The 18,181-nt window shown below is 32.0% G+C and overlaps 1 protein-coding gene across 1 annotated transcript; it reads left to right on the forward strand.

Moving 5' to 3' along the window:
- The first annotated feature begins 588 nt into the window (after positions 1–588).
- LOC130893922 (uncharacterized) lies at positions 589–17,416 on the forward strand. Its single transcript, XM_057800378.1, has 5 exons — positions 589–732; positions 12,804–12,866; positions 14,437–14,520; positions 14,759–14,873; positions 17,125–17,416. Exons 1-5 carry the CDS (start codon positions 649–651, stop codon positions 17,352–17,354), a joined length of 576 nt encoding a protein of 191 aa, XP_057656361.1. The 5' UTR covers positions 589–648; the 3' UTR covers positions 17,355–17,416.
- Positions 17,417–18,181: the final 765 nt, after the last annotated feature.

The following is an 18,181-nucleotide window of genomic DNA, read 5'->3' on the forward strand; positions in this document are numbered from 1 at the left end:
TCAACACATACATAACAAATCTTATGCGGCGCCCAAGATTTATCTTGATCTCCAAATTTAGTTCCAAAGTATGCTAGATAAACCTTTTTTACAAAGTCTGTAATGTTTCTTTGGTTTTTTTAATAACAAACTCAATACAAATATAACAAAAACTGTCAGCAGACTTTTTACAACCGCGATTAGGACTTGCACTGAGCACATGTACATACAGGAAACGGAAACGTGAAACTGAGGTTAGGTTGGAACAAAACTAAACATCAGCTGTTTAGCATGTGTTTCAGCAGTACTACCAACATCATCTTCGTTCATTAAATACACCTAGATAGGTATGGAGTCGGTATGGGCTCGTTAGACCTAGTTTTTCAATTTTATTGTAACTATAAAAAATCTGTTAAATTCTAAAAATGTTGCTTGACTTCATAAATGTAATTATGAAACGTGAATAAATGGTGGGTGATACAGCTTTTTAAGCATCATATTTGGATTCAGTAACCTAAAAAACATGAGAAAGATATTTTCAGTAAAAATATTTTTTCATCGTTGGCCTGTGTAATGGGTATCCACATAACTATTTTTGATTTGCGATAAATTTTTTATGAAAATTTCAATTATATCACGTCATTCTTTATTTTTCAGGATTCTAAATACATGCTGATTCCTTGGATTTGTAACATCGCCATTTTTATAGCTGCAGATTTTGCTTATGTTGTCTACAGTTTAGTAGTACATGCCGTAAGTATTTTTGTTGCTTTTCATTACCCAATGGTATTTTCTCGAGCGAGAAAATTTATGCTTACCGACTTCTATCAATTTACTTTTTATTTGGATATTTTGCTCTCGTATATGTTGGCGTAGACGTTCTACTCAAAAAGAAACTACTAATTTTCCTTCTTTAACGTAGAATTTCTCACATGTCTTGTAATTTTATCCCAGTTGACAAGTCCGGAAACTTTTTCGAACTCTATAAAGTTTTTGATTGATTAGCACTTTTTTTAGAATTTTTCTTCTTTGATGATACATTTATCCATTTAATCAACTTCAAACGATTACAGAATGTCACAAAAATTTAAAGAGATATCATGAAAATAGAAATTACTTTATGCTCATTCGAAATCAATCACAATAACTCCTAAATATAAAATGTATACCGAGTGTTTCAAAATAGCTGTGTTTGATACATCAGATGGAAGCCTTCAATGTGACTACTACTAATTACATGGCTTGAGTGAAAACGTAAACAAGTTCTTATGAATTGTTGATCAGTGTGTCTTGCATGGAAGTATTAGATATGGAAAAAGGATCATTCAATCCAAGGCACCATCACCGTCATTGAAAATTGGACTAGATTGCGAGACGTACATGTGATTTCAATCCACAACCGCGCAATATATTAAAAGAATGTTGAACGATGATCTATTATTGTCTTTTTTCTACGACCATGTCTGTGAACGTCAAATTCGCACTGTCAACATTCCTTGTAAATGACATTTAACCATAACATACTTTCATGTTATTGGTCTATTTACACAAATTTGGTCAATTTAAAAACATAAAAACTTTTAGCATTAGCGAGATATATTAAGGATTGAAAGAGTGATGCTGATGATGATGAAGAATTTGAATGTAGGCAGCACATTATGCAATTTCTTTAAAAATAGAACACGTTTTTTTAAGTAGCATGCTATGAAAATAAATGTTATGTCATTTATATTATCAATTTCTTGAACAAAATATGATTGTATCTGAACATTTTCTCAACTTTATCTAGGAATATGTCTGATAGTATTGAAAGTGACGAAATTATGAGAACTCCGCCGGAGATTTTAGAAATAGCCCAAGCTGCCACACATAATTTGTTACCGTTAAAACCCAAAGAAAGGTACGAAATTACCAAACAAAAATTTATGAATTGGCGACACAAATATAACGTGAAATCCTTTTCGGAGAAGGCTTCCTTTAGTTCTTAATTACAGAAATGGAAAATGCATAAAACAAGTTGTGGGGATAAACAAAATCGGTAATACACCACGTAAAATTGCTGAATATCTTGAGCTGCCGGAACCAAAGCAATATACAGGCCATTATTTCAGGAGATCATCAGCCACTAAGTTAGTTGATACAGAAGGTGATATGCTAACATTAAAACGACTTAATGGCTGGCAATCTTCTACAGTATGTGAATCAATATCTTAAAAATAAAATTGACAACGCATTACTAATATCGGAGGCAATTACCAATTATCAATCTTCGTCTTCATTCAATTAATCAATCAATCTGATGTACCGAGCAGTACTACAATTATAAATAACCGTTCATCGCCATTAAATAATAAGGCGTAATCGATTTACAATAATTGTTCAATTGTTATTAACAACTATTATAATAAAGTTTAAATAATTGCGATGTTTTTTATTTAATGGAAGAAAATTAATGGGCGTAGAAAAAGTATAGTACATTACACGAGTTGTAAGCCCATTACGCACTCATGAAATTTATGCACTTGCAATTTTTTACTTCGTGCGTAATGGGTTACTTACTTACAACTCTTGTTGCGTAATATACTATTTTACGGATCATAATAATGATTAATATACTATATTCATCAAACGAGACGCTAAATTTGATATAATTACTTGTTTATATTCTCACGTCAAAGTCGAAGTTAAATTAATCTTGCCCACGAAAAGGTATTTTTCTAATTAATGCAGATATTTCTCGATGTTACCGATCACGTTGTTAATTAGCTATTACGTAGTTAATTAACATGCAATTTTCACAAATTCAAATAGTTTCATTTTGACTAAAGAAAAGTATGACGAGAAGTGAAAATTGGGAAAAATTAGTTTTATTGAACCTGACCGAAGTTTTTATTGTAGTCAATAATTCTCATTATGTTACCATTTTACGTAAAACTTCTTCATTTGCGATTCTATCTGTCCTTGATATTCGTAGTATTCTTTTCAATATCTACATTTCAATAGCTTTCAGTTTTTCATTGTTGCTTTGCTTAAAGTAGCTGCCTCCATTCCGTTTAGAAGGATCAAGTATATGTAACATTCAATCATTATATTTTTCAAATCTTTATTTAATTTTTTATATCGAAGGAAGTTTTTCATTTTATAAAATACACTGTGAGCAATTTCAATTCTTATTTTTATCTCTTCAGAGATCCTATTAACTGGGACTTCATTTACTCGGATCCTCGCTTCCTCTTCTCCTAATGCTTCCTGGATAATTACTTCTGAATTTATATTAAAAAGTATTGATGCATCTAAATGTTCTTTATTTTAGGTCTCTTCTATTTTAACATTAGTTTTTTCAATAATTTTTGAAAGAAAGATAAAATTTGACGTTTTCACTTTTCTTTAAGTCTTTACCAAAATATTTTGATAAAGTCTGTCTTAATCCACGTTTTATATGTTTTTCTCCTGTTACTTCTCTCTCTATATTCATCTTGGCTGTCTGGTTTCTATTATTTTGAGGTCTCTGTAATCTATTTATCAATTCTTCACATTTGACTCTATCAAAAGCCTTCTCGTAATCAATAAATCTCGTATGAACTTCAATGTTAACATCAAGGCAGCGTTGGATTAATACATTTGAAATTGAGAAGGGCATTCGGAGTACCAAGTCCACTTGTAAAACCAAATTGAATGTCACTCACACCCTCCTCCAGTTTTCGTTAAACTCTATTGTGTATAACTTTCAAGAATGTCTTGAGCGTGTGACTCATTAGTGATATAAACCGATACTCTTCTCATTTTCGAGCATTTGTTTTGAAAACACATGTTAGCCAATCTGATGGGATAGTGCCTGTTTTATAAATAGTATTGAAAAGATTTGTCAGTAAATGTAATTGGTCTTTCTCAAACAGCTTAAGTAGTTCTACCGGTAATTCAACAGTTCCAGGTGCCTTGTTATTCTTCATATTTTTGATCTATTGTTATATCTAATCCACTTTCCAAATTCCTTGTTTCTGATTTTTCTATTCCGTTATCATCAAAAGTTGTTGTATATATTTTATCCATCTTTCTAATTTCCTTTGAATATCTATGATTATTTTGTCATCTTTATCCACTTATAAGCTGTTCGGTCTTTGCTTTCTGGTTCCTACTATTTCTAATTCTTCTATCTCTTCACATTTCTCATTGAACCACTTCACTTTTGCCTCTATAATATTCTTTCTTATTGTACGCTGTATCTCTTTGTACTTGTTTCTATAAACACTCTTAAATGATATTCCTTCTTCCATCAGTGACAGTATTTGTTCGTTCATCTATTCTTTTTTCATTTCTCTTTTGTTGCCTGCATTTAATAGTTTTCTACGGGTACCAATTATTATATCTTTTATTGTCTGATTCTTCGATATATTCTTTAATGGTTATCAGTTCCATGTTCGGTTCTTGTTCAACTCGCTGTGTCATTCCAGTTTATTTATCTCGATACTTCTATTATTTTGATTCCTTTTCTTTATTCTTTTGAGTCTTATCATGAATTTCGCTTCGATTGGATTATGGTCTGATCCCAAATCTGCACCTGGGTGGTTTGGAGTGATTTTATAGATACTATTTTGATATCTTCTCTAGATCATTATATAATCTATCTGGTTTCTTACTATATGATCTTCATAATCTCGTGGTGATATCGATTTGTATAACCTTCTTACAGGTAATTTAAAGTGTTTGTTATTATCATTTCATTTTCCTGTGCAAATGGTGGAATACAAGAAAGCGAAACTTTACAAATAAACGAACAGAGTAATTATGTCTATGTAAAAAATTTACAAAAAAATATCTCCTTACGTATTAAGTCTTTGATGTGTATTAAGATAGATGTAGATATAATATGATCGATATTATTTCGGTAATCAAGAATGAATTCCAGCAGTTGCAAAGCTTTATACGGAGACAAATCCCAAGGGAATATATGGGCCGCCGAATTATTTCTGTATTGATCGTCGTCTACAAGAGACAGGTATATTGAAGGAAAAATTTGCTGTTAATAGTAACGTGAAATTATATATGAGCGTTTTCCTATTGAGAGTGTGGCAAAACTAAACCCCAAAGTGTACTAACTTTAATATATCTCAAGCTTTCAAATACTTATGTATTCATCATCTGGGATTGAAATTATGTTCAAGTACTTGGACGAATGTTACAGTAGACCTCAATGTTGTCAAATTTTAGAATTAATGTCTATTATCTGAATGCAGGTTACGTTTCACAAATACTTATTTATACATCGTAATATTATTAAAAATCAATAAGAATCTGGCTCTAGTCCTCACTAAATTTGGTTAATGGTCAATATTTTCCACAATTGATCTAAACAAAAATATTTTCATGACCTAGAAAATAATTTTGGTCAAAAAGTTTATGAAAAAGTATAAGCTAGGCAACCTCGCTATGTATCTGTATTCGTTTTGATGAAGTGAAATATTTTTGAGTATTTAGATATTGTTTTAGTGAAGTATTAGTGCTAATACAATGGGTCAAACGTGTTGTTTGTAAAAAAATGGATTATTTTGAATCATATCCTTTCATTCCATATAAGAGTATCAGTGGCGTAAGTAAACTTTATTTGTTGATAAATCGATTAAATTCTTACAATATAAAATTGTAGATTTTGTACGAAGATAGACTAAAAACAAAAGTTTTTAATTTTCCACTAAGAAAAATCAAAGATTTTCGAATAGAGTAAATCAAAAAATTGAAAAAGTTGATTTTTAAAAATAAACTTCCAAGTTTCCTATCTGAACGACTATAAAATTCTTCTAAGAACTAGAAAAAAAAGACAGTTAGGCGAAGGAAAATCAATATATATCAATCACAAAATTCAATATTTCGTAAATACGCACGGCACTCATACCAAATTAAGGAATGAAAATGTTTACTCACTGTATAAAAACCGTCAGTTCGTGTGGACTCATCATATTCACTGTATACCAATGAAAACATTAAATCGTAAAAATAAATGCATTTCTATTGACCGAAGCTGTCGGAAGGCGTATGTACATAATGTCTTCGAAATATACCTGCCAGACAGTCTACGATAAGCAGTGGCATCGTTTAGTGAGATTCATTTAATTCATAAATTATCAAATAAATATAAATATGGTTTTCTTGAGATCATGAGCAAATTAAGACAACGAAATTGCACAGTGTAGTGAGAATTAAGACAGATATGAATCTAATAATAAAGATTTTCATATACAAACACAGCAACATATTTCAAATATATTTTAATGTTTAAAAAAGAAGAATACTGAGAAAACTCATAATGCAATCAGAATTAGAAGTGCTGAATTAATTAGAGTGAATAAATTTTTCATTTATCGAGTAGTCACGAAAGGGGTTGCTATGGATCATTTGCAAAACCGAAAAACATGTAAAGTAAAACTGAAATCAGTTGACAAAGCTACTCAAGATTTTACACATTTATAGTTTATAGCAGGGCTTCTTAAACTGTGGGTCGCGACCCCCAGGGGGGTCGCGAGACTACTGAAAAAGGGTCGCAAAGATCTGATACTTTTCAATCATTATAAATAAAATTTTAAAATTAGTATACACACTACGTACAAATATAAATACAAATAAAAATCATACAAAATACTATTGTAGTTTTATTATAACTATTTTTTGAAAAAAGAGGCAATGCAAAACTGTTATGTAGGGCCTATAAATGAAAATATGGAAGTAGCATTTAAAATAATAAATACAACGCGCTCCTCGATTTTCAACTGAACGTTTATATGGAGGAGGGGGTCGTTTAAAATTTCCTAAGTTTGAAGGGGGTCGCTATATAAAAAAGTTTAAGAAGCCCTGGTTTATAGCATGTGTTTTTAAACACAAAAAACTGAATAAACGGATGACAACAACCGAATCGTCAGAGATAGTTGGTTGGCGACAAGATTAAATGCATCAGATAAAAGACTACCGAAGTTCTAATAGACGAATGGGGTACAAAAAGGACTCAGTTCACATCTGGTACTCTGTTTAAACCAAACTTCCTTACAGGAAGGTACATTTTACTCGTCTATTTACATTTTATAATTTAATAATGCCTTTTAATGAAAACGGTTTTTATATTCTACATTCGAAGAACTAATATGATAATGTAAATGACAAATGTTTATATTTATGTTGTTAGATCAGCTCAATGTATCACTGCGCGTGAATTTGGCTTTGATGTATCCCGTACTGGATCCTAACTTCGAGTCTTCGCCCACTTTTTTTTTTCATTATATTTATTCTATTTTAATTAGTCCTTTGAAGACCCGAAATTTCCCGTTTGATTTCTCAACACTACTTGTGTACACGAATTTTATTTTTTTATGACCTGTTTGGTTTCCCCATTACAGCTAATACTTCCGAAACTTTTTTATTTAATTTCGTAACTCTGCTTGGTCTTCCGATTATAACTAATACTCCTGAATCTTTTTTGATTTTTCGATTATTCGTTTTGTTTTTCAGTGTTTATAGTTTTTTCTCGTGGTTGTCGCTTTTATAACTTTTTTTATGATGTCTGTTCCCGCAATACACTGAGAGAGAGAGAGAGAGAGAGAGAGAGAGAGAGAGAGAGGGAAATGCTTTGTTGTCAAAAAATTGTTACAATTTGTAAACAAAAGCTTGTAAAAACTGAAAAACAAAAATAAAAATAACTAAATAAAGATACAAATAAAATAAAATTTCAATATAGAGAAAAAATCCATAATGAATAACAAAATTATGGGTAAACCTGTATGCAGCATGTCCGGAATTAAATAGTATTACTAGAATAGAAGTAGTTTACAGAGTAGAAGTTACTTTACAGTAAATATGCCCTAAAATTATTGCAAAAAGCGAGAAAAGATGATATCGATTTGATTTCAATTGGCAAGTGATTATGCATTTTTTACATTGTAAAATATTGAACCCGTAATTAATTTTGAGCGTGGAATAGGTAGGTAAAGGACTTTTTGAAAGTAGAGATGCATGCTTACGAATTAGGCAAACAGATTCAAAGATGGAAAAGGAAGAAAGAGTCAGACTTTTTAATCTTTTGAAGAAGTCCCTGCAGTGAGCACTGCTATTTAGTCCAAGTATATATCCAACAGTTCTCTTTTGTAGTTTAAAGATTCGTCGCACCACACGTACCCCAGAAGGGAAGGGCAAATCAGAGAGGCGACTAAATAAGGGCATAATAAACTTTTAAGAAGGTGGATAAGTTCAGTTCTTTGGGAACTGATCTCAGCGCAAAACAGGAGGAGCTTAATTTTTTAGATAAGGCGGTAATATGTAGCTCCCATTTCAAGGAATTGTCCACAAGCCCCAAGAATTTTACAGATTCAACGACGTCAATTGTGGTGTTATTTGATAATAAAAGGTTGCAATGTTGCAAAGTTGAGACAGAGAAGATTAGAATCACACCATGATTTAAGGGTGATTAGGTCACTAGATATGGTCCTATGAAGTTCCGTGAGATCAGAGCTGTTCCTGGAGAAACTAGTGACGCCTGCAACTGATATCTAGATAGGCGATGTCGTTTATGAACAAAATAGGGCCTAGTACTGAGCCTTGGAGCACACCACATTCTATTGTTTTGCAAGAAGACGTCGTTTTATCAACCCTTACAAGCTTCTGTTGGTAAGGTATGATTTGAACCATGAATGAACCATTTCAAGATTCAATATTGATTCCTTCATCTCTATAATTAACTTTATATACATATATAATCTTTATTTAACATTTTATACAGTTCCTCATCCTATTAATTTTGCTGCAAAAGAGTTCCAATTATGTGATTCGTTTATTTTAATATTGCACCGTGGTATTTGATTTAGGTTTGTTCCAACCTGCTAGTCTAGACCGTTCTTGGAACGGTTATTGGAATCGTTTAAATGGTATTTTCTGCGCAATCTCCGACTATGCACGGTTCTTGTAACAGTACTTGCTATCAACCAAGTATCGAGAAGACCGTCCCAGAAACGGTTCACGTTACCTTAGTCGGTTGGATCACGTAATCTCTATTGCGCAGAATCTTCACCGTACCAACGACGGGTTGGAACGAACCTTTTGTTATTATTATTATTATTACAATACATTTCGATAAGTAGAACACAAATGTGATGTGAATCTCATCAATGGTAATGGTCGTCCACTGTTTTTTGAGGCTTACTGACAAAAATTGGTGTGGGAGATTAGCAACAAAATTCCTAATTTGTCTGCTATTGAAAGCATTTATCGATTTACCTTGACTGATAATTTTGTCTTAGTCTTTGAAAGATCTGTTGTTTTACTTTTTTGCTTATAGTAACATTCACTGAAATTAAATCGGAAACGTCCAAACATAATCTAAACCAACAGAATCTTGGTTTCTAAAAAGTTTACAGGTATAATCTAACGACGCCGATGACTTTTGAAAGATCCATTTATTACTGTAATTACGTTACCTCATTAGTAAATAGAACGATCTCCTATCTTATACACTATTTTAATTACTTAATTCAAATTGATTCAAACATCAAAACAAACGACCGTTACTCCATCCCATGGAGACTTTGGGATTCATCAAGTTCTGCGCACGTGCACAGCCAACTCACAGGCCTATGCGCAATGAATAATTCGGAATAATTAGTTAATTTTTTTTCAGGTTTCCCTAACACTTTAGACAAAAAAGAAAATATTTTTGAAACGAGAGAATTAGGAGCATTTCATAGGTATTTTAATATTTTCCAGAGGACTATTTTCTAATCTGAATCTGCAACCACGGTTTTAATTAATATCTTTTTATCGAATCAACGAAAATATTCGGGGTTTGGATTTTCAGAACGAGCATTGAAAATCCTTTCGATTCATATATTTTTTTTAATTTTTCCTATCGAAGTAGATCGAAACGTCTAAGTTATACCTATTAATTTGAACTGATTTTATAGAAAAAGAGACCTAAAATCAGGATAAATCATCACGAAAAACATGTAAAAAGGACCAAGAAGTAAAAAGTTAAAGAAAGGTGTATATTACATATAAGATTATGTTGAAACATCTTTCAAATTATATTAGAAAAAAAGTAAATGTGTTTCATTAATAATCGTTAAAATCCTTTTAAGCGACCGTACGCCTCATATGTGACATCGCCGACTTGATTATCTTGCGGTAACAAATCCTAACCAAATTTACCCTCTGTTCAGAGACTGACAAAGTAAATTTATTTTAGCCAAACATTTATAAATTGTTAGATACTTCAAAAGTAAAGATGAGCACCAACAAGTTACAAAATAACAGGTCTATACAAATTTAGAGTTTGTAATTGGAGATAAAAATTCAATAGATCAAACACAAGGTTTTTTGTATGAAATTTTTTACATAAAATAATGAGTCACGATGCAGAGATATGATGTCAACGTTGATTTTCTTGATTTTCAACAATGTCATTTTCATCGCTATTTTTATAGCCATGAAAGATAGTCACTTCACGTAACATACAAATATCAATTTTTTATTAATTTCAGTTACAGTAACAGTTATGAAAAAAATTATTTCAATGAAGCAAAAGCTCATGAAATTGTTTATTCGATAATATTGTTCAAAATATGCCCAACGTACGGCAAACCTTGTGAATTTAGAGACAAAGGTTTTGAGAAATGCCACTGCCATTGAAAATGTTCTGAAAATTATGTGAAGGATTTAACGTTATATGTTCGAGAATCACCATATGAGATGAGGAATAATTTTCCATTTTCATTATAAAGACGTTCAAACAATGGACATGAATATTAACAAATATCATTATATTCTACTTAGAAACAGATACTCAATTGAACTACGAATAAAAACTCAAACTTGAGGATTGACTGCTCAAACATGAACGCATGGGGTTTAGAAAGTTGACTACAACATACAAACTAATACCTGTGAATTGACTATAACATATACAAACTAGCAGACCAGCCACGCGTTGCTGTGCTGAGTGATTTGATTTGAAATAATTCCAATGACAATACAATTGCTCTCTCTTCTGCTTGTTTAATGAAATTATACTGGCATCGAGTTGTTACACGTTCTTCACAATTGCCCATAAAATAGATCTGAAGAAATTTTGGATCATTTGGCATTGGCATCGATGACCCAATTTTATGATATACCTGGCCTTGAATTTTGAATGTTGTCTCAAAATTACGACCAAAATCACAAACTTTGCACGCTCCAAACGACGAATTAAATTTTCGCATCTTATGCAAAAATAATTTTGACTCATTTGAAATACCAGAAAGAAGGGATTTCAAAGGTTCAGGTGGAGTAGGAAGTGGTGACAATACAACTTTTCCTGATGCGCAACACATGCTGGGCGTTTCAATGAGAAATTTTAATGCCTGACAATAATTGCATATTTTGCAACAACCGAATAATTGATCTCTGGTTCATAATTAAATTCAAAACGAAAAAATGATCCACGTGTTACTGCGCGGTTGGTTCGATGATTTTCTCGGTTTTGTTCTCTATATGTTGTTGACGTGCCACCCTGGTTCTCAATGCATTTTCTTTTCGACGATTATCACGCTGTTCTCGTGCACGAATTTCGGCTGTGCTAATTCTTTGAGCTGCATTTTTTTCTGCTCTCTGTTCAACTGATTCATGAGCTATTTCAACACGTGCACATCGAGTCTTCTTGCTACGGGCATTAAGGTTGGATTTTTTGGGTGGCATTTTACTAAAAATAGTAATTGAATTTTTAATGTGAATGAATTTCACTGTTCTCTGAATAACTGTAAGTTAGAAGTGAAAAAAAAATATTCGAAGTAATGTACGCAACAAAGACAAAATGAAAAATGATTTGAAAGAAGCGACGTTAAGTGGTATAGGCAAAATAAGACATGTATAGTGCGTAGTCTAAGAAAATATATCACATTAAAGTGTGGCGCCATCTATGATGTGCAAATGACAAAATTATACAGTTCTCTGTAAAGAAATTCGCTTAAGGCGCCATATGTTCCAGACTTATGGAACAGATCAGTTGATGATCAGTTTATTATTAATTACTGAGGCCATTAATTTGAATAATAACTATCCTATCATTTAAGTTGGACCAAATTACATCTTTATACCAAGTATCATGAATATCAGTTGACTCGTTTTTGAATTCATTCGGAACACACACACGAACACTGAATTTTTATATATTAAAAGATATTTGTATTATTTAGATATAATCAATGATTTGTCCACAATTTCAATTTGAAATATTACTGAATGTTTTCAATTTTCATAGTATATTTGGCATTTCAACCGTTTTCACCCATAACACGAAGTCTGCTACTTGAATTGAGTGTCAGCTAGCCTTTTACTATATTTTATTTCTTTATAGAAATTGTTCATTTCTTTATATAGAGAGTTTTCTTATATGTGCCTTATTTTCTTCAACATTCTTTCTTGTTCTACACGTCTTCTTTGTTATTCATCTTTGCTCTTCATACTGTTTTTTATCTTTATCTGTTTTGGTCTGAACAATTTTCTATTTGACTTGTTTTCTCTATCCAATTTCTTCTTCATGATTAGCATCGATTCTGTGGTATTATTATTTTTTCCACCTTCTTTATAGTTTTCTCTATATATTCCCATTCGTCATTTACATTATAGCTTTGTTCTTCTGCCAAGCTCTCTCCAGTTCTCATTTCAACATCGGAAAAATTGAGTTTATTTCACTTAATCAGTAATGTGATAGAGTAGCGATTTGCAAAAATTAATTTATTTTAACAATGAGAGTTAAAATTCCTTATAAATTCCGACTGTGTGGATTACGTTATTGAAAATATTAACTGTTTCAGGTGCAGTGGAACCCTCCGGCAGCTATTATAATAACGTTAGACTTCTTTTTAAATTCATTACATGTAAGTAGATGGCAATCTTGCAAAAATTTTGAAAATCAAATATATCCCTAACAATAAAATAATAAATGTACACTAAACAGGTTTATATAAAAAAATCTGAAGAGTGTCGTCACTAATTTGATTGGCGCTATCCCGCAGGTTAAGAATGACACCTTTCCAAAAAAAAAAAATTAGTGGGATGGCTTATACAAGATATCTAGTAAAACCCCGACCAGTCTGATGTAAGCAAGGTGGATTAGGCCTCGAAAATTCCAATTTAAAAATAGGAAAAGTAACAGCCAAAATTCATATTAATCTGGATTAAACATTCTAAATACCATCATGGTTGAGAGATAACATTATATCCCACAAAACAAAAAATCAACTGAATTATACAACCCGATCAAATGTTACGAGGGTTTTTTTCTTTCAACCTCCGATCGCACAGTATAATGGCCAGGTAATTAGTATACGTAGTAGGCGATTGTCCATCTTGCCCGCTAAAACGCCCTGTCACTGGCGATTCCGATCAGATATATGGAGGGAGAATAAACCTCAAAATGCGCGAACGTCCTAATACCGAAACCCGCCATTTTGATCTTAGCTAAGGCGGAAAATTTGAAAATACGGTAATCTATAGGCTTCTGAACTTGCATAAAAATTGTGATATTTTGAAACACGTGATAACACTATTAAAATAAATAACACTTAAAAATAGGTTTTGATTTTTGTATAATTTTCCCCACTGAACATACGCAAAATGTACAATGTTCATTGACACTTAAAAACTAAAACTGCGTAAACTGTGACCGAAACTCTGAAAATATCAGCAGGTTGTCTAAGAAAATCAGACCGAATCAGGTGTAACAAGAAACAGCTAAGCCAGTTGATGCAAAATATAACCATTCCAAACTAAAATTATAAACTTTGAATATTGGTTTTATTTATTTTAGCACTACTTTCTGGTAACAACAAAATACCTAATTTAACATAATTTTTGTAAAATTGTGTGATGCAGTGATGCAGTCACCTGTTTGCTAAACCGAGCTCCAAGATATTCCACTGATTTCAGACTGTGCGCACAAGCTCTCGAATTCTTAATGGACGTTTAGAGCGAGGTTTGTCTTCAATCGACATGTTGACATTTTTAAATCGAGAAAACAACTTATACACTTGAGTTTTTCCCATAGCATCATCTTTGTAAGCAGTTTTCAACATTAAAACAGTTTCAGCAGCGTTTTTACCGAGTAGAAAACAAAATTTCACAGCGGCACGTTGTTCACTTAAATTTGCCATCACAAAAAAACGAAGCAGCAGTGCAGGTCAATCGCCCGTGCGGCACTGAACTGGCGACGTGTTGCGCTAGGCAGGCCCTAAAGGCAGAAATCAGTACTACAAAAGCTCCACCCATGGCAATGCTATTCCGGTTACTTTTGGGTACCCCCTCGTACATATACCGTATTCACAGACCATTTTGAAGTCGATAAAAATATTTTGAAATTTTTTCACTTGAAGAGAATTTTTGAGAAATGAAATTTCACTTGAAAGTAGAAAATTAATTAGTTTGTTTTAATTATTCATAATATTGCAGATATATAGTCTTCTATGCGTGATATCTCAATACCAGGAATTGAAAGCTGGTCGCGGCAGAGCTTTGGATGACCAGTTATACAGGGTAAGTTCACTACAATGGATTTTGAAGATAGGAATATCATCGATACTTACGTTATATACGAGAATAACAGTACATAAGGTTAAACTCACCTGTTACATTTGGTTTCTTTTATTTCGATTGTAGTACATATCGGTAAAACAAGATCAGAGTATGATAACATCGCAGTGGTAGAGTGTACTCTAGAGTATTTGTAGTTTCACTATCCTCTTTATTATATTTCAAAATTTGACTATTTCAGGTACCAAATGTGCATTATAGTTCCCAACCAACAGCAACGAGCTACTTAAGTTCAAGAAAGCAAGTCACTTACTACGAAACGAAACCAACTCCTACACAAAGTCCAACAGGTGCAGGTAATTATTTAATTGAAGAATTAGAGTATACGAGAATAAATTGAAAAATTCTTAGCCTGCTATAGAACCAAAAAAAATTTCTAACCAATATTTATGACCTTTTAAACTTTTTTTCAGTTGAGGAAAGATATGATAGTCGGACGGAGCCAAATCTGGTGATTAAGGGGGGTGTTCTAGTAATTCAAAACCTAAATCACGACATGAGATTTATGAGCAGGGGCGTTGACCTGCAAAAACAAAACACATTTGGATATCTTTCCGAGTCTTTTCTCTTCACGTTTTCCTCGTAGAATGGTCAGTAATGTCGAATAGTAATCTCCAGTTATTGTTCTACCCTATTCCAAAAAATCAATCATGATTTCTACATGGCAATCCCAAAAAACTGAAGAAAGAACTTTTGCAGCAGATTTTTAGACACGAAACTTCTTAGGTCTTGGAGAATCAGAGTGTCGGCATTCCATCGATTGTTGCTTTGTTTCTGGATCGTAGAAATGTACCCAAGTCTCATCCATAGTAACAATTCGATTTAAAAAGTCTACATCGTTGCTTTTATTCAATACATCATTGACAACATCTTCTTCAGTATATTGCTGAAGATTGGGTCGTTTTTTAAATAATTTCTCATTTTCAATATTTTGTGTAAAAAATGAGAAAGAAATAAAAATAAATGTGTTAAACTTAAACAGTAACGATCTATGTCTTATATTCTCATCCAAACTGGGGTGTTTTTTAGTAACAAACGAAACTAAAGAAATGGAAAAATTTTCAGTCTACACTTTGATCATAAGTCAAGATAAGAGAATCCAGAGATTATTACATTCGGTATTAATATCAAAGCTAGAATAGATCAAATGTGCTCCTTGTATAATGTGGCTAGGATTACTTAAATCTGACCAATGGTTGTTTCCACAAGAGTCTTCAATATTATCGGTATAAATGTCAATTTTTTTTTCTGGAAATAAAAATAAAGTTGTAAGTCGTTGAATTTTTTTGTGTATACTCATTTCAATAAAGTTTATCGTTTGCCAGAAGATCCGAATAGGAAAATCGCACAACATGGTGGATCAATGTAGACTAAACTTAAAAATAAGAGAAACAAGAAAATGCTCTAATGAAAGAATGTAATGAAACAATAATAAATTCTTTTATAACATAGATCGCACCACCTAGTGAAATTAAAAAAGCCGTGAGCAGCAGAGCACCATCACGAAAGTCGAATTTTTCGTCGAATGAAGAATTTAACTAATACACAAACAAATCTTTCCATAAAATGAATTTCTTGGAAATTATATCAATTCTCAATCTTATTTCTTTATATGGAAAATTTGCTATTCCTCAATAACTTTTTATTTCACTAGTTAACTCTCTCTCTCTCTCGAATTAAAATTCATAATTTTCACAACATTTTTTGACCCCTCAAAATTGTCTTTCCTTGTTCTATTAATAATAGTTCCAATTATTATGTCAATATTACTTATGCTGTCACCGGGAAACTGCGTTATGAAAGTTAAAATGGAAATATATAAAAACAAGTAGTGGACCATGAAAAAAACAAAACAAAAAGATATGTCTTCTTTCAAATTAATAAACCTAGTAATTTGTTCTTTTACGTGTCATTACGATTTTTGTGCATTAAATTCGATAGAAAATTTACTTAAAAGTTATATCTAAGATGATTCTTACAAACAAAGAAGCATTTGATATGATAGACATTTACTTTGAATGTATGAGAAATGCAACTGTTGCGGCTAGGGTATATGCCATACAATATCCCCAAAGTGAACCGAAACTTCGTTATTTTAAACGAAATGCTATAGTTTTTATTAAATTTTTGTAATCTACGTGAAACTTCAATATAACTTTATATAAGGCATCGTATGCCTAAAGTTCATCATTTTTTAATTATTTCACATTTTCGAAATTTTTTAACTAAAATAATTATATTTCTAAGTTTAAGTGAGCCAGGTGTAATATTTTTGGGACAAATAACACTTAAAGCTTTCAAAATCTGTGAAAACCTTGACAAAAATGTATATAGGGTGTTCAGAAAATGGTGCCGAATTTCACTATCTAAAAACTTCGAAAACTTAATTTTTTCAAACGGTAACCCCCATTTTCTCTTAGACATTGGATTCTACACTTTAAATTAAGGGGAATTCGTTAGTAAAATGATATATCTCAAATTAACGGTTTTCGTAGAAACTTGAAAAAACTGAAATTTTCAGTTTTCAAATTTATTTTTCTTTTTCAGTCCCATCACCATCGATAATACCCGATATTTTGTCACCAAATCTGAGCAGTACTAGAAGAGGATCTAGAAAATCAGTAAAATTCGGCGATAGCAACTTAATTCAGCACAATGGTTCTCAACTGTTGGATCCATGGTCGATAGAGGCACGATCACCTATCTTGGTTCCGAAATCAATAGACACAGCTCCTTTACTAGAAACCAGCATCCCAGTGACTCAATCAAACGTGTAGATTGTATTATATGACGACATTTTGAAATTTATATACGTTATTAATAAAAATTTGAAATGAGATTTCTAAATAAACGTATCGCATCTCCGCTCAAATATCGAGTAATAAGCATTTGAAATTAATTCCAACTTCTAATAACTCAAAAATTGACAAGGTTACCACAACAGTTACAATATTTGAAAGAAGAATTTCCTACCAAAAATTTTTTGACTTATGACACTATTTGAACGGAGGCGCGATGTATTATTTTTCTAATTTCCCTCCACGAAGCTTAAATTTTAAAGAATAAAAAATGGAAGTTGATGTTACCATTTTTACATGTTCACTTGATATTAAGTTGCTTGTAAAGGGTTTCTGATTAATAATTTCAATGAACAAGTGACTCATTCTAATATCCAGAATAGAGTCGTCCGAAAAGAGTGCAATCAATCCGCTTCCAATTTGATTTGGTTGAAGTTAACATGTCTGTGACTCTTCCATAGACAGTTTTGAGTATAGATCGCCCCAATATGCGAAATTTTTACATGGCCGATACTATGGCGCTATTTACACAGTTTTTGTTAGAATTGTGGATAAAAGTGACGGTGTATTACATGAATGAATGAAAATAGAGTTCACGGAAGTGTGTATTAACACCTAATCGTTCGTTCCATCCCTTCAAAAAACTGTCCTTATTACCAAGGTTACTAGAATAATAGAAGGTTTGTGACATGCGCATGCTTTTGTAAACAATCAGTTGCTAAAACACCAGTTACGTCATTATGTTTACATTTTTGTTTTGTTTAAATTTTTATGTCAAACAGAACCTCACTAACATTATGTTCGAG

The sequence above is a fragment of the Diorhabda carinulata genome, chromosome 5, assembly GCF_026250575.1.
Source record: "Diorhabda carinulata isolate Delta chromosome 5, icDioCari1.1, whole genome shotgun sequence".
NCBI classification, from domain to species: Eukaryota; Metazoa; Arthropoda; class Insecta; order Coleoptera; family Chrysomelidae; genus Diorhabda; species Diorhabda carinulata.